Raw genomic sequence first — 24740 nt, forward strand, 5'->3', positions numbered from 1 at the left:
CTCCTCTTCCTATTTGCATATGTCCTCATCATGTCCTGAGATTTTAAAAGATTAGCTCTCAGATCTGATAGCAATTCATCCCTCCCCACCTGCAAATCATTTACTGCAGCTATCTTGGAAGGAATTGTAGTCCCTTGAAGAAGCACAGGTGGTTCCCTACCATAAAGAGCTTGAAAAGGAGACATTTTGGCAGATCGGTTGTAATTGCTGTTGAACCAAAACTCTGCCCAAGGAAGACAAGTAACCCATTTCCTTGGCCTGGATCCAGTAAGGCATCTCAGATAAACTTCAAGGCATCTATTGACCACCTCAGTCTGGCCATCAGTTTGAGGATGGTAGGCTGTGCTAAACATCAGTTGTGTGCCTGACACTCGGAACAGTTCCTTCCAAAAACTACTGAGAAATAAAGAGTCTCGATCTGAGACTATGGTTGTTGGGAACCCATGAAGTCTCACTACCTCATGAAGAAATAAAGCTGCCACTTCAGGAGCTGTAAAAGGGTGCCTTAATGGAATAAAATGAGCATATTTTGTCAGCCTATCCACCACCACTAAGATTGTATCCTTGCCATTAGATTTAGGCAAACCACCAATAAAGTCCATGGACACATCTGTCCAAACCTGAGTAGGCACAGGTAATGGCTGAAGCAGCCCTGCAGGGGAGAGATTGTCAAATTTGTTTCTTTGACATGTGTCACATTCTGCCACAAAATCTCTTATGTCACTCTTCATCCCTTCCCAATACACCACTGTAGCCAACCTTCTATAGGTTCTAAAGAACCCTGAATGTCCTCCCAACAAAGAAGCATGAAACTCTTTGCAAAGAATTGGAATCCTAGAAGATTGCTTGGACAGAACCAACTTGCCTTTATAAAACAACCTGTGATCCTTCAAAGTATACCCTTTATGAGCCTCAGGATCCACAATCAGATCTTGTACAATGGCCTGTAGCTTGGGATCTTGCAACATCTCAGTTTGCCACTCCTCAAAGTCATTCACCTTAAGAACTGACAATGCACAATATGAGCTTCTCCTGGACATGGCATCAGCAGCTGAATTGTCCTTCCCAGGCTTATATTGTATCTCAAAGTCATAACCTGAGAGTTTAGAAATCCATTTGAACTGCCCCTCTCCCACAACCTGTTGCTCAGTAAGGAACTTCAAACTCTTTTGATCTGTTCTAATTATGAAATGCCTTCCTAAGAGATAATGCCGCCACCTTTGGACAGCTCTGACCACTGCCATTAACTCTCTTTCATAAACTGATTTAGCTTGACTTCTATCTGAGAGTGTAGCACTCCAGAAAGCCAGAGGCTTCCCTTCCTGAGTCAAAACTGCTCCTAGACCAGTACCTGAAGCATCTGTTTCCAGAACAAAGACCTTGGAAAAATCTGGAACAGCCAAAGTAGGTATCTCTGTCAAAGTGTGCTTAAGAGCTTCAAAAGCCTGTTGGGGACTAGGTCCCCACTGAAAACTATCTTTTTTTAGTAGCTGTGTCAAAGGCCTAGCTATCTTGCCATAATCCTTGACAAACCTTCTATAGTATCCAGTAAGACCTAGAAATCCCCTTAAGCTCTTCAAGTCTTTAGGGACTGGCCACAACCACATAGCTTCCAATTTCTTTGGATCAGCTGCCACAGTTCCAGCAGATAACACATGTCCTAGATATTCAATCTGGCCCCTTCCAAACACACTCTTCTTACCATTGATTTTAAGATCATGTTGGTCCATCAATTGCAGAACTTGTGTCAAGTGAACAACATGTTCCTCCATGGTCAAACTGTAAATCAAAATATCATCAAAAAAAACTAGAGCACACTTTCTCAAAACTGGTCTCAGCACCTCATTCATCAGAGACTGAAAAGTGGAAGGAGCATTGGTGAGGCCAAAGGGCATCACCAAAAACTCATAGTGGCCCTCATGGGTCCTGAATGCTGTCTTTTCCACATCCTCTGCCTTCATCATAATTTGATGATATCCTGATTTCAGATCAATTTTGGAAAACACTCTAGCTGGACCAATCTCATCTAAGAGTTCATCAATGACTGGAATAGGAAATTTATTAGGGACTGTGATTTTGTTCAAAGCCCTATAGTCTACACAAAATCTCCAGCTACCATCTTTCTTCCTAACCAAAATCACTGGACTTGAATATGGACTAATACTAGGTCTAATGATTCCAGCATTGAGCATTTCAGCCACTAACTTTTCTATTTCATTTTTTTGGTAATGGGGATACCTGTAAGGCTGAATGTTGGGAATGGATGCACCTTCTTTCAGATGAATGGCATGGTCATGTCTTCTCTGAGGGGGCAATTCAGTAGGTGCTGCAAACAGTGCTGGAAAATCTGACTAAACTGCCTTCAACAACTCTGGAGTTTCCTCTGCTTTAGCCACCTCTTTTTCTAACATTTGATATTGAAGCACATATCCCTCTCCCTGCTGTTGAATGGCTTTAACCAATGCATTCATGGAAGCTCTCTTCTTCAGCAATTCAGGCTCCCCTTTGAGGACTACCTTTTTATTTCCCAGTTTGAACTTCAAGGTCAGCTCTTCAAAATTGGCTTTGATGTCCCCCAATCCTGCTAGCCATTCTAGACCAAGCACAACATCCACTCCTCTTAATCCAAACAAAAAGAAATCTTGAGTTACCACAAATCCTTGAATCTGCACACTGAGATTCTTACACACCCCCTTGCTTTTCACTACATGTCCATCCCCTACTTCTACTGTGTAAGCTGGAGTTTCTGTAATTTGTAACTCCATTTCTCTTGCCAAGGACTGAGAAATGAAATTATGTGTTGCTCCACAATCTACCAGCACCACTATGGCAGTTCCTTTCAATTTTCCCCAAACCTTGAGATTGTGTTTGGATGGAGGATTGTAGAAATCCAAGGGATTTTAAATTCTAGGGAATTTAATTGATTCAATTGAATTCCCTTGATTTTCAAATTCCCTTGTTTGGATAAGGTGATTAAATTCCATCAATTTTAAAATTCTTTGTTTGGGTAATGCTAGGGAATTCAATTGAATCAATTGAATTTCCTTTATCTTATTTTTTTAATCTAATTAATATTATTTGGATAATTATAATAAAAAAACTTAACTTAAAATTAACCCAGAATTTTATAATCGGCCCAAACCCCCTGAATTGACTCAAAAATCTGAAATTAGTTGGATCACAAATTTCTAATACATTCATGGAGATATCACATTTCCTATTACTTTAAATTTAAAACTGTGTTTTTAACAAGTGCTAACATCAATCCAAATGAAAATTAAATAAAAGAAAGTCTCAACAGTAACAAGTGCTAACATCAATCCAAATGAAAATTAAATAAAAAAAAGTCTCAACAGTAACAAGTGCTAACATCAATCCAAATGAAAATTAAATAAAACAAAGTCTCAACAGTGGCATAATGAAAAGTTGGAAACACTACAAATGAGTCTATAAACTATAGCAAATCACAAATCAGTGCATAAAAGCTAAGATGTAATCTTTCTTTCTCTCCATGGGAAGAGCTTTCAAAATCTCCAACTTATTTGGATTTTCTGAAAGCCAATCCACTGCTTTTAGCCATTGAGTGCCATTAAGGTCCGGAATGTTCTTTAGCTCATCCATCACATCATGAACCACTTCTTGGACATTTTTCACCCCTTTTCTAGTTGCTTGCACAAATTCACTCAAAGACTCAGCCACTTTATTCATTGAAGTAATTATCCCATTCTTCTCTCCACTTTTTCCCTTTTTGAATTCCATTGGTTGTTTGCTTTTCCTTGTTGTAGAGCTTTGTTCATCAGCATCAATATCCGCAATATAAGCTCCATCCTCATTTGCTTCTTTGCTCATGATGTCATCCGCATCCAAGGATGTCTCCGCTCCAATTCCTGTTGCTCTATCTTTAGCACACAAGTCTACAATGTCATCCCAATTAGCAATCACCTTAAATCGAAACCTCTTAGCGTCATTATGTGACTACAAAGAAAATAGGCAGCATATTAATACTAACACAAACATTAATTTAATTAAATAGTAATAACATTAAAAATGATTACCTTGACATACTCATTCCATGCATCTTCATTTGTAACAGAAATCATATATTTGGTTCCATCCCAATCAAAACCACTTTGACTAAGGATGTCACTAACAATGCCATACCATGATCTCCACAGCTTGATGCGGTTTTTAACATTCTCTCCAATAAGTTGCAAATTGAAGCGTGAAGACAACATTTGAGCCGCAGTGTTATATGCCACTGCTAAAAGCATAGCAATGACACTAGCAACAATGAATGCTATTTGCTCCTGCAATTTTGCCTCTTCTTCTTCTTCATTTCTTTTACGTTTTCGTAAAAGAACTGAAGTGTCAACTACTCTAAGATCCATTTGTTAACTAAAAAAAACATATAATAAAACATCAATATTGCATGACACTATAAAGAAAATAGGAAGTAAGAGAAGCTAACTCAATCAGATTCAAAATCAGCTAGTTTAAACATAAAAATGGATAAGATGTGATTAAAAAGCTCATATAATAAGATGTGATTAAAACATATATATGTGTTTGGTTTTATGATGAAATGTTCTAAAATCAATTCAGACTATAAGCTGCAAGTCTTATCTCTGTGCAGATTATAAAACTAAACTTGGACATAATAGCAGAGTTGATGGACCTCTTTTCCAACTAAATTGAATCTATTCCGGAATAACCACAGCAATGAAAATGTAATAAAATCTCCTTTACTCCATAAATTCTTTTTGCTGATAAATTATGAGCATGACTTTTGACAAGCAAGAAATAACAAATTCCATATCAGATTTTCAGAAGCAAAGCAGGTTTGGATTAAGATATTTTACCTGGTTCAGATTATCGGACTAACTAGTTACTACCAATTATTCTAAGCTCTAGAAGGTGAAGTAGTCCTACTACAAGTCATAGAAATTATCAGGGCACACAAAATGAAACGAAATCCCAGCAAGTATTCTAAAACTACCTAGCACTCATCTTCAGTTGGCACTTGGCAGTATATCATCCTCAAACTCCTAAATTAAATGCTTATGTTACATACACCTATTTGTAACATCTTCAAGTTAACATGCTTCCTCAAATGATCACAAGCCTTTACTAATCATAAAATTAGGAAGCAACAAAATTTAGTAAACAGTTAACCACCCAATCCGAGTTCTACAAATATATCATTTGATAAGTCACCCCAAAAAGAAAGAAAAGAACAAGCATACTGCTCCAATGTAGGGGCACTGAAACAAGTGGGAAATTAATGTTTTAAGAAGAGGTAACCTACCTTCTGCCTCAATGAATAACATACTGCTGCAAAGCCAGGAAATTCATTAACTAGCGGCTTAAAAATCAACCTGAAAACGCCAGTAAATCCTATATTTTTTACCTGAAGAACAGAGAGTGTAAGAGCACAAAATCAGAAAGGTTTTAGTCACAACTATCCCTATAATTTTATTCACAACTATCCCTTTTAGTTTCAGAGCTAAATGACAATATGTCCAATTAAATAAACTGGAAGAATTTGCTAGTGAAAAGTTCTTTCTATCCTAATATGTCCATGGTTGTTTTGAAATAAAACTCACTACAAATATTAAAATCACAGGCTTGACTATAAGATGAAATGAATAACTTTACCTTCTTCTTTCTGCACTTCTTGGCAGAAGCAGAGTTGCTAGTGTATCCACTTATAGCAGTAGCCTGAAATATTTTTCCGATCATCAAGGATTAGCAAAAAACAGTGACAATAAACACAAATCAAATCACTGTCATGACAACTTGAATAATGCTTGAGGAATGCAATGCACCTTATTATATATAACACACATCATGCTATTGCTACTTGCTATAAAAATACTCTTTATTCATCAAACTCCTTCTCTGCATAATGGGATTTTGTCCCTTTGTTTCTCCCCAAAACCATCCTAATCTAGAAATACACCTACAAAAGCATACCATCACCATGGAAGGACCAAAGAAATTCCAAAAGGGTGGTTGGAAATCAAGGTGGGTCAAGGCCAAGAGCAACAGAGGATTAAAGTACCTTTGATTTACACATGAATTGAGGCCTAGTCAATTTTCAGATTCAGTTTGAGCAATTCTTATGTAACTCTAATTATTGTTTTGGTAAAAAAATAGAAACCATTGTCTTCCTCACCTATGTTCATCTGCTTCTGAACCAGGCACAAAATGGAGAAAAAAAACATCACAAACCCAGTACTAGCATCAACGAACGAAACTCAAGACAAGAACAAAACAGATATTTTCAACTCCAAAAACAAAATCAAATTCGAAAAAACAACAACAACCACAACAACAATACTGCAAAATTTGTGAAAGAATCAAGAGATTTTACCTGAATGAAGAGGGAAGAAAGAGCCACTCCATGAATCGGGAGAGCGAGAACGAGAGAACGAGATCGCAGAGAGGTTGAGATCGGGAGCGAGAACGAAAGAGCGAGATCGGGAGAGTGAGATCGGGAGAGCGAGAACGAGAGAACGAGATCGCAGAGAGGTTGAGATCGGGAGCGAGAGTGAGATTGGGAGCGAGAACGAGAGAGTGAGAGACACGAGCCAGTGAGGGATTTTCCAATTACTTCCAATTTTGAGGGTATTTTGATTACCCCATAATCCCTTCATTAAATTACCTCTTTTAATTACCAGTATTTTCAGAATTCCACAAATAAATATCCAAACAAGGTATTTCAATTTAAGGGATTTAAAATACCCTCTAGAATTACATTCCCCCCAAAAATCACCCCATCCAAACACAACCTGAGAGATTTCCTTGAAGAAATTCCCTGTATACTGTTTAGTGACAAGTGCTTTAACTCCATAGCTTCCTCAATTTCTTCAGTGAGAGGCTCTAGTGTCTCAATCTCTTCTTCCTCACCATCATCCCTCAGCAACATTACCCTGAATTGCTTATTCTTACAGATATGGTTTGGTCCAAACTTTTCATCACATCTGAAACACTCCCCTTTTCTCAACTTTTCCTTCATCTCTTCCCCAGTGAGTTTTCTGTAAACTCCTCCCCTGGCTGGCCTACCTCCTACTCTCTCATTAACACTACCACTAGATGATTGCACTGTGCCCTGAGTTACACTACCACTACTACTCTTCTGTCCAGTATCAATTTGCACAGATTTCTGAAAAGTTGTGGATCTAAAAGGTGGTTTGAAAGAGGAATTATACCTGCTAGTACTGCCAATTCCAGCCTTGCTCACAGCCAAGTTCTTCTGTTCCACCATCAAGGCTTTCTTGACCATGATTGTTAGAGATTTGGGCTCATAGAGCTTGATTTCTGCTGCAATTTCCTCCTTGAGTCCATTAACAAAAATATCCATGTAATGCTCTTCATCAATTCCCTTGAGCATTCCTGCAAATCTTTCAAATTGTCCTACAAACTCTTCAACACTACCTTCTTGCTTCAAAGCCAGCAAAGCCGCAAATGGACTAGAATTCGAGGTGAGTTGAAATCGTTCCAGCATGGCTTCCTTGAACTTGGTCCAAGTAGTCACCTGGTTGCAGGTTTCCCACCATTGGTACCAGCTCAATGCCTTTCCATCCAAGGCCACCATAATCGCTTGTACCTTCTCTTCCTCAGTCGCTCCCTTCAGTCGGAAGTAGCGTTCCAATTTCTGAATCCAACTGTACGCATCTTCTTCACCTTGGAAAACTGGAATGTCAAGCTTCCTCCAACGCTCTGTTTGTGCATTTGCAGTGCGCTGAAGATTCTCTCGCGCATCAGCTTCATCTCTTACGCTTCCCGGTTGTCCTCCGTTCACGGTGCGCTCCTCCTCCATTCGTCGGCGTTCTTGCTCGCCGTCGCTGTCGCCGTGCTCGCCGGCTCGCCGGCGCGTCATCGTCTCGACAATCGCTTCCAGATTGCGAAACCTCTGCTCCACGCGTTCATGCTCGATCGCACGCTCTCTCCGTTCTTCGTCGCGAATCCTCCTGTCTTCTTCGCGATTCCTGCGTTCTTCCTCGCGATCGCGATTCAGAACCTCAATGAATCTCTCAATCGCTTCCACTCTGGCTTCCATTCTGCTCGCTACCATAGACAAATCGATACCACAGCTCCTGGATGGAGCTCTGATACCAATTGATGAACTCACAGAAATGCTACTGGTTTATTGAAGAAAACAGAGACTCAATCCTCAAGTACTGAGGTTGAATTCTCAGGAATTACACAGAAGAATCAAGAACACTAACAAGAACCCTAGCCTCTGGAATTCGAGATCCAGAATCTCCCAAATCCTAACCAACTGAATAACTACCTGTAACTTCCCCCTTTCCCTTATTTATACTACTAAGTAGTTCTAACAGAATCACAACTATTAACAGAATTAGCCAGCTGTACTCTAACAGAAACAACTAACCATGCCAGCTGTTTATTAACAGATCAACTAACAATAACAGTCACACTAAGTTGTGACTTTCCTCTTGTTTCTTCTCTCATACACCTTCTTAATTGAAGGTCTATGCTCATCAACAGGCTTCTTATACACAGTTTCAAGATAGTCAACATAAGGTCCCTCAATTTCTCTGCAACCTTTGAAAGCATTTGCATCTGCCAAGCGTGCACCTATGTCGAGACGATCATACAACAAAACACCATTTCCAAACTCCATTTTTCTTGAGGCAGCTAGGAATCGAAGCTCATGTGCATGAAGTTTGATGAATGAATCAGGGAACCCTGGTGGCGGTTGCATTAGATCAAGGTCAGTTAAATCTGTTCCTTGGCTCTGTCTTGGACCATTCCAGAAGTAAGCTACTGATAATGGATTAACTATCCAGTATTGTATGCACTTGATTCCCAGTCTCCGAGTCAAGTTGGGTAGCCAGTGTTGGAAAACAAAGAAAACAATCTGTGGATTTAACTCCCTCAGGAGAGTTTCAACGTGGTTCTCTGTGCGATCCATGGCCGTGGCGATGAGTGGGAATTAAGAGAAGGGCACATCTGATGTGGTTTCAGCATCATGAGGAAGGCCATCAACATGAGGAACAGAAATGGGGACAAAGGTGATGAGATGTGGGTGAAGGTTGAGATGTTGTAACTTTGCTTGTGTTCTTTTGGGGATGAAGAAGGAGATTCTGTGTCCTCTCTTTGCTAATTTGGTTGAGAGGTGGAGACATGGGGTTAGGTGCCCCATTGCAAACCATGGAAACATTGCTATGTGTAGAGAAGTTGAATCCATGGCTGCAAGTTGAGACACTAGATCGAATGAAGTATTTGTGTGTATCCCTTTCCTATATAAGCACAAATATTTGTACTATCAAACAATGCATACACCTTAGAATGGATGTACATAAATCTTTATTGAAAATCATCCATGTATGATTTTTTGTGTCCTGCAATTTGCGACGCCACAAACCACAGATGTCAGGTGTTTGTCACAAAAACATAGTACACGAATCAGAACTCAATCTTTATTTAGATTTGATATGTTCACACTCTCATTCTTTTACATATCATTCTCACTCATTCTCTCTTTTGTTTTCACTCATCTTTTCCTACCTATCAAATCATCTATTAAATCTCATATTTTCTCTTTTCTTCTCCTATATCTCATTAGATGGAGGAGGTGTATTGGAATTATGTATGGATTATTTTCCATCTTATCTTTATTGAAGCACATAATATGTTGGTTCTACAGTTCTACTGCTGGATGCAGTAGGTTAAACTACTCTCCCCTACAGAAAAAAAAAATAATAAAGAAATTCTTATAATAAAAGATATTAATTTCGATTCAAAATATGTTGATTCCATTCATATTTTTATTTTTCTTTGTCTACTTCAATAGTTTATTCGACTGCGTGAGGTGCGGGTCGAAATATTTAATTTCCCATTGCTGGGTTGGCGGGTTCAAATTGTAGTGTGCGGTAAATGGTCACATCAATTTAGATATTAAAACGTTGTTGTTATGCCCGAGTTAAGTACAATTTTAATTGGGAAAAGTTCACACTCGGTTCTGACACTAATAGTTTTAAACTATTCAATATCTTTTGTTGAATAATTGGATCTTAAAATTCACTATTTAATTGAAAGTCATTGCAACATAGATCATATGTACAAAATTTTACATTGATCTATTTTTTTTTTTGCAAGTTACATTGATCTAGAATCTTATGCCATTAAGATATATTAAGATTAATGTCATATAGACATCTTAGTATATGTGAAAAAGAATTATTTGATTACAAATTTTAGTTTTTAAAAACTTTCGGCACAAATACTGTAGGTGATAAATAGTTGTATTTGTATGGTTAGTTTGACAAAAAATATTTTTATCAAAAGTTATTAATGTTGTAAGATTAGAAGTGTGTAGGGGTATAAGTTAATCCCTCCCCATTCTGTACATTAGTAGCATGTCTTATTCTTGAGTTCTGATTCGATTTTGGTTTTTGTACTGCACATATTATGCTAGTCAAATTTTGCTCATAAACTGTTTGATAAAAGACCTATGTAAACAATTGAGTTCATTATATTTATTTGTAAGCTACTGAATTAGATATGTGACATTGAAACTAATTTATAGCAACTCTCTAAGCCTTTCACAGATACTATCCACACATGAGGACTCTAAGTTGTTGCTTAGTAATAAGTTCCTCACTTTGGTATGATTTGCTCTCACTTCCCTTCCTAGTTCATTCCCTTCATCCATCACAATTTTCACAGCTTTGCACACACTTTCTTTTGTGAACAAGCCATCTTCTTCACCTTTCTCCACTTCCACCCCAACCTTTAACTTTAAACTCATTATTCGTGCATTCATGATATGATCAGAACCGAGTCGCGGCAGCAGAACCATTTGACTAGTGCTGATAAGTGCCTCAGTTATAGAAGCTGCTCCACAGTGTGTTATGAAGCACCCCACTGAAGGGTGTCCTAAAATCAATTGTTGTTGAATCCAACCTCCATATGCAATCCCTCTTCCTTTCACCCTTTCTTTGAATCCTTCTGGAAGAGCTTCCTCAATAGAATCAAATCCAGTTGGGGGCTTAAGAGCTGCAAGAAATGGAAAACCTGATAGCTCAAGTCCAAGCAACAACTCTTGGAACTGATTTTGCTGTAATGGACCTTCACTTCCATATGCACAGAAAACCACAGAACCAGAATTGAATTTCCCAAGCCATGAAACCCAATTTTCTTCTAAAGTAGAGTTTGATGGCTCTGGTAAAAGAGGCCCTGAAAGCAGAACAGGCTTCTTATACACAGTTTCAAGATAGTCAACATAAGGTCCCTCAATTTCTCTGCAACCTTTGAAAGCATTTGCATCTGCCAAGCGTGCACCTATGTCGACACGATCATACAACAAAACACCACTTCCAAACTCCATTTTTCTTGAGGCAGCTAGGAATTGAAGCTCATGTGCATGAAGCTTGATGGATGAATCAGGGAACCCCTGAGGCGGTTGCATAAAATCAACTTCAGTTAACTCTATTCCTTGGCTCTGTCTTGGTGCGATTCCGAGGTAAGCTGTTGTTACTGGATTACTGATCCAGTATTGGACACTCTTGATGCCAAGGCTCCTTGTGATATTGGGTAGCCAGTGTTGGAAATCAAAGAAAACAATTTGTGGGTTTAGCTGAGTGAGGAGAAGTTTGATGTCGTTTTCAGTGCGATCCATAGCTGTCATGATGAGTGGAGCTAAAGAGAAAGACACATCTGAAGTGGTTTCAGCACCGCGGGGAAGGCCATCAACATGAGGAACATTGATGGGAAAAAAGGTAATAAGGTGTGGGTAGAGATTGAATTTCTCTAACTTGGTTTGTGTTCTTTTGGGGATGAAGAAGGAGATTCTGTATCCTCGTTTTGCTAATTTGTTTGAGAGGTGGAGAAATGGGGTTAAGTGCCCCATGGCAAACCATGGAAACATTGCTATGTGCAGAGCTGGTGTGTCCATGGTGGCTGCAGGCTGCAGGCTGAGACACTGAAGTGAAGAGAATGAAGTATATATTTAAATGTGCCCGTCTCTTTCATAAAATAAGGAGAAATTCTTAGGTGAACACCCACCTAACACATAATAAGTGGGACAAGTTCAACCGCTGGTGCATCAAATAAGAAACAAGTCTAGTCTGCAGAAAGACAAATAAAAGCAAAACCTCCTTGGAGCTATTAAGGTTGGCTTACCTGAATTTCCCTTAAGCATATGCCAAAGTATAGTATATATCTTATGCTTTCAATATTAATTGAACACACCCAGAGCCGGCTCAAGGGTAAAGCCACCCAAACAAGGGCTTTAGGCCTCCAATTTTTTTTTGTTTTTTCTTAAGTAAAAAAGACCTCCAATTTTATTTTTATTAAGTAAAAAAGGCCCTCAAAATTAAAATTAACAAAATTTTATATTAGATCAAATATGTTTCAAGGTCCCCAAAATTAAAATTCGCTTTAAGCCTCATTTGGTGTTGGACCGGCCCTGAACACACCATCATTAGTGGTTACTTTCAAGAAAAGAATTGCCAATAAAAGGCAGTGCCTTGATTCCATTCATGTATGTACATTTTATTTTCTTTTAGTTTATTCAGCTTGAATCGTGGGTCCAAATATTTAATTTCCTATTGCAGGGTGGGCGGTTTCTTATGTTTGTATGTGTTTTTCTTTGGATTCCCTTCAATATACACCTTTTTTTTTTGAAATCTAGTAATGCCCTATTTGTGGCGGTGGCTGCCACAAATGTCAGTTTAAAAGACGAATAATGTTGAGTTTACAAACCATTTTCATCTCCACCTTATTTAAATGTAAAGAAAAATAAGTGATATGATATGTGATGTGACAGAAAATGCAGAGAGAAATAGAAAGAAGAAATGAGATGAAAGAGAAAGTGAGCTGTGAATGAGTGGGAATAGATAGACCACCAACACAGGGTAACACCTAATAACCATCCAATTTGTATGGATAAATAACGAGTTAGCACTAGGAGAGTTCCTAGACAAATGGGTTTCTATGCAAAAAAAAAACATAATAATTATATTGTAACAACGTCATGATAAAAAAGTAAATGATGTAACTTCATGTAATTTAAGATTGATGCCTCAAATGGTGAGGCGTCCTATGATGGATTATAACATAGTGATTGTCATGTCTAATCTACTATTATTGGCAATTCTTTTCTTGAAAGTGGTTTCCTTCAATGGCCTCTCCCTCCTCATTTTTCATCAGATAGAAGAAACTGCCTTAGTTTTTTTTTTTTTTTTTTCCTTTGTCTTTCACTTCAGAACCACACACAAAAAACTAGAGTATCTTTAGCAAATGGTGAAATCAATTTAGATATTGCTTGTTGCCTTAAAACGTTGTTGAGATGGTGGAGTTAAGTACAATTTTCACTTCTGTTTTGGGTGCTGCTTCTTTTCTCGGGTTTTGTGCCTCCTTGTAGTGTTCTTGCCTTGCTTTGTTTTGTCAGGAGCTCTGCTTCTCAAGGAACTTATCTGGAGCGGTTTCATATTTAATGTGCTGTACAGAGCAGATTTTGTGTTTTCATACCTGCTTCTCAAGTTATAAATTTAGTGCCCGTTTGCATAAACAGTTTCCCGTTCGCCATAAAAGAAAACACATCCAAACACATTAACAGAAAACAATTTTTGGCACATCGACTCATATGTACATCGACTCATATAAATAGTTTCTCGTTCGTCATAAAAGAAAACACACATCCGAACACATTAACAGAAAACAAATTTTTGGCACATCAACTCATGTATATGACAAAAATAAGTTCAACGCAAATTCAAACATATACTCGCTATGTTTTCTCACTTTTCTACTCAGGTAGAATTTGCAACAACTCTTGAAGCCTTTGGCAGAAAGTATCAACACATGAGGACTCTAAATTTTCACCCAGTAATAAATTCCTCACTCTGGTATGATTTGCTCTCACTTCTCTTCCAAGCTCACTCTCATCATCCATCACAGTTTTCACAGCTCTGCATACACTTTCTTTAGTGAATAACCCGTCTTGTTCTTCTTTCTCCACTTCTACCCCAACCTTTAATTGTGCACTCATCACCCGCGCATTCATGATATGATCAGAGCCTAACCGCGGTAGCAGCACCATTTGACAGGTGCTGACAAGTGCCTCAGTGATAGAAGCTGCACCACAGTGTGTTATGAAGCAACCAACAGAAGGGTGTCCTAAAATCAATTGCTGCTGAACCCAACCTCCATATGCAATCCCTCTTCCCTGAACCCTTTCTTTGAATCCTTCAGGAAGAGCTTCTTCAATAGACTCAAATCCAGTAGGGGGCTTAAGTGCTGCAAGAAATGGAAAACCTGTTAACTCAAGACCAAGCAACAATTCCTGAAACTGATTCTGCTGTAATGGACCTTCACTTCCATATGCACAGAAAACCACAGAACCAGAATTGAATTTCTCAAGCCATGAAACCCATTTTTCCTCCAAAGTAGAGTTTGATGGCTCTGGTAAAAGAGGGCCTGAAAGCAGAACAGGCTTCTTATATACATTTTCAAGATACTCTGCATATGGTCCATCAAGTTCTCTGCAACCTTTGAACCCAATTGCATCTGACAAGCTTGTACCCGTGCCTAAGCGATCATGAAACAAAATACCACTTCCAAACACCAGTTCCCTCGTGCCAGCTAGGAATCGAAGTTCATGTTTATAAAACTTAAAGGATGAACCAGGGAACTCTGTTCCTTGGCTCTGTCTCCCAAGGGAAGTATTGAACACTCTTGATGCTGATGTTACTGGATTAACTATGAAGTACTGGACACTCTTGATGCCAAGGCTCCTTGCCATGTTTGGTAGCCAGTGTTGAAAATCAAAGAAAACAATTTGTGGGTTTAGCACCCTCAGCAGAGGTTCAATGTCCTTCTCTGTGTGATCCAAAGCTGTGGCAAGATTTGAGAATAAGGAGAAGGGAACTTCTGAAGTGGTTTCAGCATTATGAGGAAGGCCATCAGCATGAGGAACAGTGATGGGGATAAAGGTAATAAGATTTGGGTGAAGGTTGAGATGTTGTAACTTTGCTTGTGTTCTTTTGGGGATGAAGAAGGAGATTTTGTGTCCTCTTTTTGCTAATTTGTTAGAGAGGTGGAGATAAGGGGTCAGGTGCCCCATAGCAAACCATGGGAACATTGCTATGTGCAAAGAAGGTGAATCCATGCTGCAGGTTGAGATATTGAATCAAATGAAGTATATGTATTTTTATCTCTCCCTAACAGTAAGACAAATAAAAAGCAAACCTTTTTAATCTCCTTGGAGCTAGTAAGGTTGGCTTACCTGAATTAATCAGCTCAAGCAATAAGCATATACCAAAGTATACAATATATCCTATGCTTTCCAATTTCAATTGAACTCACCATCATTAGTGGTTACTTTCTAGAAATGAAAACCATGATTCCATTCTTATATTTACATTTTGACTTTCTTTGTCTACATAGTTTATTCAACAGCGTGAAGTGGAGGTCTAAATATTTAATTTTCTACCGGAGGGTTTGGCGGATTCTTGTGTTTGTATTTGTTCTTCTTTTAATCGCATTCAATAGGCTTAAATACTTTATTGGTCCCTGAGATTGTAAAGGGAATCAAATCTGATCCTTGTAAAATTTTCGCATCAAATTGGGTCCCCAAAATTGTTTTTTTAATCTAATTGGGTTCAAAGTGTGTTTCAGCATGATGTGGCACAAATTTTACCCAATTAGTATTTCCACTTGGATTTATTTTTTATTTTTAATGCAGACGTGTAAATGATTTTAACAAATTAAAATTAAACCCGAATTAAAAACCTAATTTCTCATCTCTATTCATCCCACACAACCTCCTTCTCATCTTCCCTTTCTGCAATCGATGGGTTGACAGGGGGAGCTTCTCGTGGTGGGTGGTTCAACGTTGTGTGTGGTTGCTATTTGTGAGGTTGCTGGTATTATGGGGCGTGGCTTGTAGCAGCGGTGGGTGGTATGGCAGGGGAGGCGGTGATGTTACTTGAGGCCTTGCTTGTATCTGTCTCTGTCCAACAAGGGGTAGAAATGATTGTGTGCCTGGGCTAAATTGCTCATTGCTTTCCTCGTGTGGTTTTTTTTTTCTTTCTTGCCACTGTGCTTTTACTATTGTCTTTGATTTTGATTCCAGCTTGTAAACTTTATTTGGCATAACTTGTGCCGTTTTATCATATATTGTCATGGCTTATCCAAACAAAAAACCATACCACCATGCTATTGTCTGGATTTCATATATCGGTATGTGGGTGAGGCAAGGGTGGCGTTGCTGGTTTGAGAAGAGAATCAGTGGGTAGGATTTTGTGGCAGGGGAAAGAGGAAGGTTATTGAGGGGTTTTAATTTAAGGGGTTTGGGGTTATTTAGGAATTTTAATTTAGTTTGATGTTTTGGTTTGTTAGTGATTTTTGAAGATGAATGAGGATGAAGAGGAAGATAAATTTCTGGGTTTTTAAATTTCTGGATTTGAAGATGAATGAGTATGTTTAAGTGGTGAGGTTTTTTTCAGATTAGGTTAGGTCTTTTAGATTAGATTCGGTTTTTTTTTTCGTTACAAGATTAGTTTTTTTTAATGTTATGAGTTGAAATTAAAAAAAAGAATTGAAATTAATTATATTAAAAAAAATGAAATAGTCAAGTGGAATAGCTGAGTGGGATTAAAAACAAGCCACATCAGACCTAGACACACTTTGAACGAAATTAGATTAAAAAAAATAAGTTAGGGACTCAATTTGATGCAAATATTTTACAAGGATCAGGTTTGATTCCCTTTACAATTTTAGGGACCAAAAAGGTATTTAAGCCCCTTGAATATTTCACCATTTTTTATGGACATTTAGTGACACCTGCTATTTGTTGTGGGGTTTATGACTACTACAAGGTACAGAGTTTAAAAGAAATATTAAATTTGATTGGGGCCTATCAAGTATCAAAAGCCCCACAAACTGTACGTGCACTTTCTAGATGCACAGTTTGTTTGTGATGGTTTCAAGCCGCTTTGAAACATGTTTGATATTTTTCTCAACCTCTGCATTTTGTGGCGAAAAAACAACCACAAATCCCATGTGTTGCTAAGTGCCAACTGCCAACCAAAAGGAGTGTCCATCAATTTCCTTTTTTCATTTAGTGAATAAGTATGAGATAATGATATAAGATAATGAAGCCCGCTAATTAGATTTATGAAATTATGACTCGAATTTAATACCCGAGAGGTGAATTGTTATTGGTGAGTCGTCCCGTGATTAATTATAGCATAGTGATTGCCATGTCTAATCTGCCACTAAAGATTCCTATTTTTCATGAAGTTTAATTTTAAGATTTATCTTTTTTTTTTCTACAAGCAATTCAATTCTTTCATTATTAAACTAGTCTCTGAAGCAAAATGTTAGCATCAAATCAATTTATAATTGCTTGTTGCCTTAAAACGTTGTAGAGATGGTGGAGTTAAGTGCAATTTTAACTTCTGTTTTTTGGGCTGCTTCTTTTCTCTGGTTTTGTGCCTCCTTGGAGTCTTGCCCTGCTCTGTTTTGTCAGGAGCTCTGCTTCGCAAGGAACTTATATGGGGTGGTGTCATATATAATTAGCTGAACTGTGCAGATTTTGTGTTTTTACCTACGTTCATATTTGCCGGGTACTCTGGTGATAAATTTAGGAATAATCTTTTATCTACACCGGTGTGAAAAGGAGGCAGAGGATTAAAGAGATAGAAATAAATGAGAGAAAATGTAAAGGTGTGATAGACGATTTGATTGATAGAGAAAAAAGAAATAAAAAAAACATTAAGGTAAAAAAGATGTGGAAATGTGTATGAATCGTAAACATATTGTTCATATGTTTACGATTAAGTGATGCGGGAGCAGATTAATTAGGAATTTATTATTTTTAGTATTTTTAAATATATTTAGGATCTATTCCGAATCTATTCTGTTTCAATTAGAATCTTTTAGGATCATATTTATTTTTGGTTAGGAACTTATTTATTTGCAATTAGGATCTTTTATTTTCAATTAGGATCTTTTAGGATATTATTTATTTTTCTATTAGGATATTTTCTTTTCCTATTTAAGCACTTGTAAGGCAATAGCCTATTCAGTTTTTAATTGATAATAAAATTCAAGAGTTTTCTCTTCTTCTCTGGTGGATTCCAGTGTATTTTCTAGGGTTTTAGCGCTGGCTAACTCCCTTTCTGGTGGATTCCAGAAACCTTCTTTTTAGGATTTGCGCTTGCAATCCTAGTTCGACTTCCGCTGTATCAAGTGGTATCAGAGCAGGTTTCTCCTGTCTCTTTTCGTAGCTTGATCAATCATGGGAGATCAAACAGCAACCAAAGCAGACTTGAAGGATGTTACCGCGGTCCTCACTGCTATGACGCAACAGGTGGCGACGTTCACGGCGACTATAACGGCGCAAATCAACAACACCTACAAAGTGAATCGGAACCGGCAAGACAGGAGAGGGAAACCACATAGGTTTCTGTGTGACAACGACAACAATCACTCTGCTATATACTTACCTTCCCAATCCTTACCTTCACCATCGGTATCTCATCCTTATTACCAAGTTCAGTACCCAACCTCTAAAACCACCGAAACTCCACACCCCCAACCTGCTACATCCAACCTTATCAATCCTTACCCAACATATCACCGACTGCAAATCCAATTTCCTTGCCACAACCCCTACCAAAACCTACTTCAAATTCATGTCCATCTGCAAGACCTATGTACGCAACTTCTTCGGAATCAGATTCTCAAATTTCATTTGCGCCATCCTCTATTGTTGACATGGAAGATGAGGCAAAAATGTTGGTGGATGATTTGTACCATCTGCACAGAAACCAAGGGAAGTTGACGTTACAAAAGATGAAAACTTTGGCCACATGAAGTCCTCAGAGTTTCTTACATTCAAATCTTCAACTCCACTTCCTACAGGAGTACAAAGCACTATCCCCTATAATTCAAAAGCCCCCAAGGTTATTTTGGAGAAACTAGAGAGGTTAGAATTGCTTAAAGATAGTGATGGTGCTCATGAGATATTTGTTGAAGGAGATGATGAAAAGAGTTCGGAGTTGTAGTAATGGTGTTGTTCGTTTGGTTGGTTTGCATATTGAAGCCTTTTATTTAGAAGAGAACTTGTGGTCAAGTTCTTTGGAAGAAGAGGAGAATGTAAAGACATCAGAGGCACTTGGTTATGACGCATTCATGCGGGCATCAGATAGTTCTACACAAATTTGGGTATTTGACCCTAGCATTCTTAATATTGTTCATTAGTTCCGGACAGAGGCCTCCTTTGTTTTTTTTTTGTTACGTTAGAACTCGGGGTCGAGTTCTTCACAAGAAGAGGAGCCTGATACAGGAGCAGATTAATTAGGAATTTATTATTTTTAGTATTTTTAAATATATTTAGGATCTATTCCGAATCTATTTTGTTTCAATTAGAATCTTTTAGGATCATATTTATTTTTGGTTAGGAACTTATTTATTTGCAATTAGGATCTTTTATTTTCAATTAGGATCTTTTAGGATATTATTTATTTTTCTATTAGGATATTTTCTTTTCCTATTTAAGCACTTGTAAGGCAATAGCCTATTGAGTTTTTAATTGATAATAAAATTCAAGAGTTTTCTCTTCTTCTCTGGTGTTGCTCTGATACCACTTGATGCAGCGGAACGCACAAGAGTTTGCAAACGCACAAACCCTTGTGCAGTTTACATTAACGCAAATAAGAAAACACGCATCCAAACACACTAATGGAAAACTAAAACTTTAACACATTAACTCACATGTGTACTCTTGGTAGAATTTACAACAATTTTTGAAGCCTTTGACAGAAAGTATCAACACATGAGGACTCTAAGTTTTCGCTCAGTAACAAGTTCCTCAATTTGGTATGATTTGCTCTCACTTCTTTTCCGAGCTCACTCTCATCATCCATCACAGTTTTCACAGCTTTGCACACACTTTCTTTTGTGAACAAGCCGTCTTCTTCACCTTTCTCCACTTCAACCCCAACCCTTAACTTCGCACTCATCACCCGTGCGTTCGTGACATGATCAGAACCAAGTCGCGGCAGCAGCACCATTTGACAGGTGTTGACAAGTGCCTCAGTTATAGAAGCTCCTCCACAGTGTGTTATGAAGCAACCAACAGAAGGGTGCTCTAAAATCAGTTGCTGCTGAATCCAACCTCCATATGCAATCCCTCTTCCATGAACCCTTTCTAAGAAGCCTTCAGGAAGAGCTTCTTCAATAGATTCAAATCCAGTAGGTGGCTTAAGTGCTGCAAGAAATGGAAAACCTGATAGCTCAAGTCCAAGCAACAACTCTTGGAACTGATTTTGCTGCAATGGACCTTCACTTCCATATGCACAGAAAACCACAGAACCAGCCTTGAATTTCCCAAGCCATGAAACCCATTTTTCCTCTAAAGTAGAGGTTGATGGCTCTGGTAAAAGAGGCCCTGAAAGCAGAACAGGCTTCTTATATACAGATTCAAGATAATCCACATAAGGCCCCTCAATTTCTCTGCAACCTTTGAAAGCCATTAAATCTGCGAAACGTGTACCCATGCCAAAGCGATCAGGAAAGAAAATTCCACTTCCAAATACCACTTTCGCGAAGGAAGCTATGAATCGAATTTCATGTGCATAAAACTTTAATGGTGGATCATCAGGAAACCCCAGTGGCGGTTTCATGCAATCGACTTCAGTAATTTCACTTCCTTGGCTCGGTCTTGGGGTTCCAAAGTAAGCTGATGTTGCTGGATTAACTATAAAGTATTGGACACTCTTGATGCCAAGGCTCCTAGCCATGTTGGGTAGCCAATATTGAAAATCAAAGAAAACAATTTGTGGCTTCAGGTCCATCAGGAGAGGTTCAATGTCCTTCTCTGTCAAATCCAAAGCTGTGGCAAGATTTGAGAATAAGGAGAAGGGAACATCTGAAGTTGTTTCAGCATCATGAGGAAGACCATCAACATGAGGAACAGTGATGGGGACAAAGGTAATGAGTTGTGGGTGCAGGTTGAGATGTTCTAATTTGGCTTGTGTTCTTTTGGGGATTAAGAAGGAGATTCTGTGTCCTCTCCGTGCTAATTTGTTAGAGAGGTGCAGAAATGGGGTTAGGTGACCCATGGCAAACCATGGAAACATTGCTATGTGCATAGGAGCTGAATCCATGGCCGCTTGAAGCCTTGAACTATTTGCTGTTTCTCTTCCTGTGTGAAGGCTAAAGTTTTGAGGGTTGAATATGCTATCTTTTACACTCTTACTCTTCTAGTGATCTAGTCTTGTTTTGTTTTTATTCGGTCTCCTGATAAAAATATAAGACTCGTGAACCACAGTATGCATTATTAAAATAGTGTTTTGAATTGAAAGAGACCGCCTAACAGCCATTTATATTAGACAGGGCATCTAACAGCTACCGCACAATATAATATGGTGTCATCTAAGAAGATAAAGAGAAAATTGGCTAGAAAAAAAGTGCAAACACTGTTTAATGTCTGAAAATGAGACAAATTAAAAACATAAAAATGAGTTGTAGAAACTTACATTGTGCAAACATCCAACACTACTACTCAGTATGAGAAAAAAAGAGAAGAGTGACAACTAATTGAAACAAATCCAACCAAACCTTAGACAAGGTGTTAACTTTGTGAAAATGAGATCAATTAAACACATAAAAATGATTCGTAGATCCTTGCACTATGCCGACATCCATCAGATACGCAGATTGAGAAAAGAAGAGAAGAATGAGAAGTAATTGAGACAAATCCAACCAATCACCTTAGACAAGGTGTTAACTTTGGGAACAATGGCGAACAGGTGCTCTGGTGATGGAGAACTGAATGCTTTGCTAGTGCTCCTTTGCTGAGTGGTTTCTCTATTGTGGTTCTCCTTCTTCCCGATGTTGGGTCCTCCGCCGGTGGTACCTAAGAAGACACCTGCGACGCCCAAGTCACTAAGAGTTTTAGTGGTAAGTTGGGGCTAGGATCATTTGTATGCCTTAGTTTGTTTCATGTCCCTTTATATAGGTGAAGGTCGGAGCGTCTTACTCTCGTCAATGTCATCTGAATTCCTAGGCGCGGCATGGTTCTCAGTGAGCCCTTGGATCTTCTATGTTGAACATCCTTCCTGCAGGTCGATGAACGGTGGATATGCGCTTTGTTGTCTACGCTGCTTGACGTTGGACAATAGATCGTTGACCCTAGTGTATTCAAGCAGGAAAGACATCGGGGGAAAAGATTTGGAGTTTTCCTCGGCTGTAGCAGTCACAACACATGTGTAACTCAGTAACAATCATTACTCGGCCTAGTTGCATAGCTCGTCTAAGGATGTACGGTACTCGGTAACTCAGCTATATGTTGTATAGGTCGCGGTAGCAGTGACGTAACTCGTCCTAGTTGTATAGGTCTGCAAGGATGAAGACTATAACTCCACTTTGTAAGTCTGCAAGGATGGGTGGTGTTTTGAATTGTAGGCCACTTTACATTATATGACTCAATTGAGACAAGACAAACAACCACAGAATCCGAATAGATTGATCAAAATAAACGCAATTTTCATTAAACATATTTAACCATAACAATAAATTGCAGCAGATAATTTTCTAAATTTGGTCACTTTAGTAAATCTTGTAGCTTCTTGCAGAAACAATCAATAGAGTCTGACTCCAAATTGTAGCTGAGTAAAAGGTTCTTCACTTTGCCATTGTGAGGTAGGTGATGAATCGAAGGAGGAAAATTGAACTGTTGAGGAAGGTTTTGGATTTGTTCATAATGTGTTGTCTAAAGGAGGAGAATAGATTTGTATCAGAAGCCATGTCAGGTTAGTAACAGAGGTTTGGTATGCATAGTTGTCAAGCAGGCTTGCTTCTGAAACGTAATTGAATTTAATTGTATTTTTGAAATGCTTCTCACTTTCACTTGTCTATAAATATTGGCATCTTCTGTTCATTTTTGTGTTTTTGGTCAGAGCAATTTTTCTTTACTTATCTCCTCTTTCGTTTAGACAATTGTTGGTTGTTGTTAATTATGGCTTTTACTGCTGGCCCTTTCCATCCCCTTCGTTGCTTATGCAAAGGGCAAGATACATGGAAAGTTAAGGTTCGCGTTCTTTGATTGTGGGAAATGTTTCCTGTTGATGAACCTGGCAAAGCATATGCTATTAATCTTGTCTTGATCGATTCACAGGTTATTTATTTTATTTTGTATTTTTGTAGTTCTATTTCTATGTGGAATTTAAGCAGATCCTATAATTTGTTCTTTTATTTTGTTGTATAGGGTGTCAAAATTGAGGCTTGTATTAAGAAGAACTATCTCAGTAAGTTCAAGAGTGAATTCTCAGAGGGTGGTGTGGTGTAACTTATTTTGGTGTTTCTGAAAACTCCGGCGCATTTCGTGCATCAGATCATGAGTTCAAGATTTTCTTCAATTTGAGGACACGGGTTGTGCCTGAATCTTCAGATGTTATTCCAACGATTGGGTTATCCTTGAAAAACTCTGCTGACATTGAAGCTACTCTTGAAGAATCAGATTTTCTCATAGGTAAGTTAACTCCTTCCATTTCAATGAAGGATTTTTTTTTTTGGTATGATGATGATGATTATGAGTTAAGGTTTATGTGTTTTATACTTATCTGTGGTGTATTACATTGTGTTGTAATTGGAATGCCAATTGAATTTATATCTTATGTAAGCTATGATATTGAGGGATGCTAGCAATATGTTTGACCGTTGGTTATTTAGTGAAATGTATTTGTGATTTACTAAAAAAAAACAGGATCACTTGGAAAGCAATGAGGGTGATCCTAAGTTACTTGTATTCATTCCGTAAGTTTCTATGCCCTACACTCATCTTGTTTTGTTATACACACATGCTAAGATGGTGTAAGGCCCAAGTTTTAACGCTTTGGATAAGTAAATAAAATAAAAGAGTTTATTTGATTAAGATAAATTTGGGAAGGAAAAAGGTTCAGGAAAAGTCCAAGAATTTATCGAAAAACCGATAAGAGTTATAGCACGACTAACATACGCTTAATCCTAGGTCAAAGGTATTAGTGAATAGTTAATTTACGCTTAGGGACACGATGGAAACTAATTCCAAAAATCCTCAGAGAAATGTTAGAACTTCTCTTTTCCGTCCTTAAACAATTATTTCGATGCGAAATTCTGGAAAGTACGAACGTCAAATTCCAATTCTCGGAAGTTTGCCGAAACAGAATCCCTGATAGTTCGAGAAACCTAAGATCGACAGACGATGAAGACTTTTTCTATTGGGAGCTGCAAATGAAGATTCCACCCGCGTTCCCCTATTTCTCTCGTCATTCCTAATCTTTCTTCAGAAGGAAGTTTTCTCATCCGACGATCACTGCAAAAAGTAGTTTTTCGGGATAAACCGACTTACACCGACTTATGCCGATTTTGGATCTTTTGGTTTAATTCCAAGAATCCTGTTTTGAGTTCTGGAATTCTGTCGCCAGAACCTATCTTAGAATGCGCAGAGGAACGCGCAGGAAAAATCGGAATCGCAAAAAAATCATTTTTCCGTTTTTTCCAAAACCTATAAATAGTTGAAAAATTAGATTTTTTGAGAAAAAAACCCATTTTCCCCCACCCCAAAACCGCGAGTTCCTAGAGAGAGAGAGAGATCCGGATCTTCGTCGTTTCTTGCCCGTTTGCTTCACCGTTCGTCACTAATCGAAGACCTCGAGGTAGGTAATCTATACTCTCCTTCGAATCGTCGTTTCTGTCCATTTCTCCTGCGACTTTCT

General features: G+C 38.3%; 6 protein-coding genes and 1 long non-coding RNA gene across 7 annotated transcripts; 1 reads left to right on the top strand and 6 right to left on the bottom strand.

Moving 5' to 3' along the window:
- Window positions 1-3372: 3372 nt before the first annotated feature.
- Window positions 3373-4248, bottom strand: LOC130742413 (uncharacterized). Its single transcript, XM_057594517.1, has 2 exons — window positions 4056-4248; window positions 3373-3975 (listed from the first exon to the last, which is right to left on the bottom strand). Exons 1-2 carry the CDS (start codon window positions 4233-4235, stop codon window positions 3472-3474), a joined length of 684 nt encoding a protein of 227 aa, XP_057450500.1. The 5' UTR covers window positions 4236-4248; the 3' UTR covers window positions 3373-3471.
- A 64-nt stretch (window positions 4249-4312) lies between these two features.
- Window positions 4313-6932, bottom strand: LOC130742414 (uncharacterized). The gene is made up of 3 exons (XR_009021145.1): window positions 6374-6932; window positions 5656-5718; window positions 4313-5407 (listed from the first exon to the last, which is right to left on the bottom strand). It is a non-coding gene; the product is annotated as an uncharacterized LOC130742414 (long non-coding RNA).
- A 1511-nt stretch (window positions 6933-8443) lies between these two features.
- LOC130744099 (UDP-glycosyltransferase 79B30-like) lies at window positions 8444-8941 on the bottom strand. The gene has a single exon (XM_057596292.1). The coding sequence runs from the start codon at window positions 8939-8941 to the stop codon at window positions 8444-8446; it is 498 nt and encodes a 165-aa protein (XP_057452275.1).
- Window positions 8942-10465: 1524 nt separating this feature from the next.
- Window positions 10466-12175, bottom strand: LOC130742415 (cyanidin 3-O-galactoside 2''-O-xylosyltransferase FGGT1-like). The gene has a single exon (XM_057594519.1). The coding sequence runs from the start codon at window positions 11924-11926 to the stop codon at window positions 10553-10555; it is 1374 nt and encodes a 457-aa protein (XP_057450502.1). The 5' UTR covers window positions 11927-12175; the 3' UTR covers window positions 10466-10552.
- A 1398-nt stretch (window positions 12176-13573) lies between these two features.
- Window positions 13574-15334, bottom strand: LOC130742416 (cyanidin 3-O-galactoside 2''-O-xylosyltransferase FGGT1-like). Its single transcript, XM_057594520.1, has one exon. The coding sequence runs from the start codon at window positions 15140-15142 to the stop codon at window positions 13781-13783; it is 1362 nt and encodes a 453-aa protein (XP_057450503.1). The 5' UTR covers window positions 15143-15334; the 3' UTR covers window positions 13574-13780.
- Window positions 15335-19723: 4389 nt separating this feature from the next.
- LOC130742418 (cyanidin 3-O-galactoside 2''-O-xylosyltransferase FGGT1-like) lies at window positions 19724-21275 on the bottom strand. Its single transcript, XM_057594522.1, has one exon. The coding sequence runs from the start codon at window positions 21147-21149 to the stop codon at window positions 19776-19778; it is 1374 nt and encodes a 457-aa protein (XP_057450505.1). The 5' UTR covers window positions 21150-21275; the 3' UTR covers window positions 19724-19775.
- Window positions 21276-22406: 1131 nt separating this feature from the next.
- Window positions 22407-23802, top strand: LOC130742419 (uncharacterized). Its single transcript, XM_057594523.1, has 3 exons — window positions 22407-23161; window positions 23252-23291; window positions 23378-23802. The coding sequence occupies exons 1-3, from the start codon at window positions 23099-23101 to the stop codon at window positions 23686-23688; spliced, it is 414 nt and encodes a 137-aa protein (XP_057450506.1). The 5' UTR covers window positions 22407-23098; the 3' UTR covers window positions 23689-23802.
- The last annotated feature ends 938 nt before the right edge of the window (window positions 23803-24740 follow it).

Source organism: Lotus japonicus, chromosome 3 (assembly GCF_012489685.1).
Source record: "Lotus japonicus ecotype B-129 chromosome 3, LjGifu_v1.2".
NCBI lineage: Eukaryota > Viridiplantae > Streptophyta > Magnoliopsida > Fabales > Fabaceae > Lotus > Lotus japonicus.

Excerpts from the sequence above, each read along its gene's own strand:
- LOC130742419 (XM_057594523.1), top strand. The coding sequence starts at position 23,099 with ATGTTTCCTGTTGATGAACCTGGCAAAGCATATGCTATTAATCTTGTC. Across the intron at positions 23,162-23,251 it reads TTGTCTTGATCGATTCACAG|GGTGTCAAAATTGAGGCTTG; the intron begins GTTATTTATTTT and ends TTTGTTGTATAG. Across the intron at positions 23,292-23,377 it reads TATTAAGAAGAACTATCTCA|ATCATGAGTTCAAGATTTTC; the intron begins GTAAGTTCAAGA and ends TTCGTGCATCAG.
- LOC130742415 (XM_057594519.1), bottom strand. The coding sequence starts at position 11,926 with ATGGACACACCAGCTCTGCACATAGCAATGTTTCCATGGTTTGCCATG.
- LOC130742413 (XM_057594517.1), bottom strand. The coding sequence starts at position 4,235 with ATGTTGTCTTCACGCTTCAATTTGCAACTTATTGGAGAGAATGTTAAA. Across the intron at positions 3,976-4,055 it reads CATGGAATGAGTATGTCAAG|TCACATAATGACGCTAAGAG; the intron begins GTAATCATTTTT and ends TTTTCTTTGTAG.
- LOC130742418 (XM_057594522.1), bottom strand. The coding sequence starts at position 21,149 with ATGGATTCAGCTCCTATGCACATAGCAATGTTTCCATGGTTTGCCATG.
- LOC130742416 (XM_057594520.1), bottom strand. The coding sequence starts at position 15,142 with ATGGATTCACCTTCTTTGCACATAGCAATGTTCCCATGGTTTGCTATG.
- LOC130744099 (XM_057596292.1), bottom strand. The coding sequence starts at position 8,941 with ATGGATCGCACAGAGAACCACGTTGAAACTCTCCTGAGGGAGTTAAAT.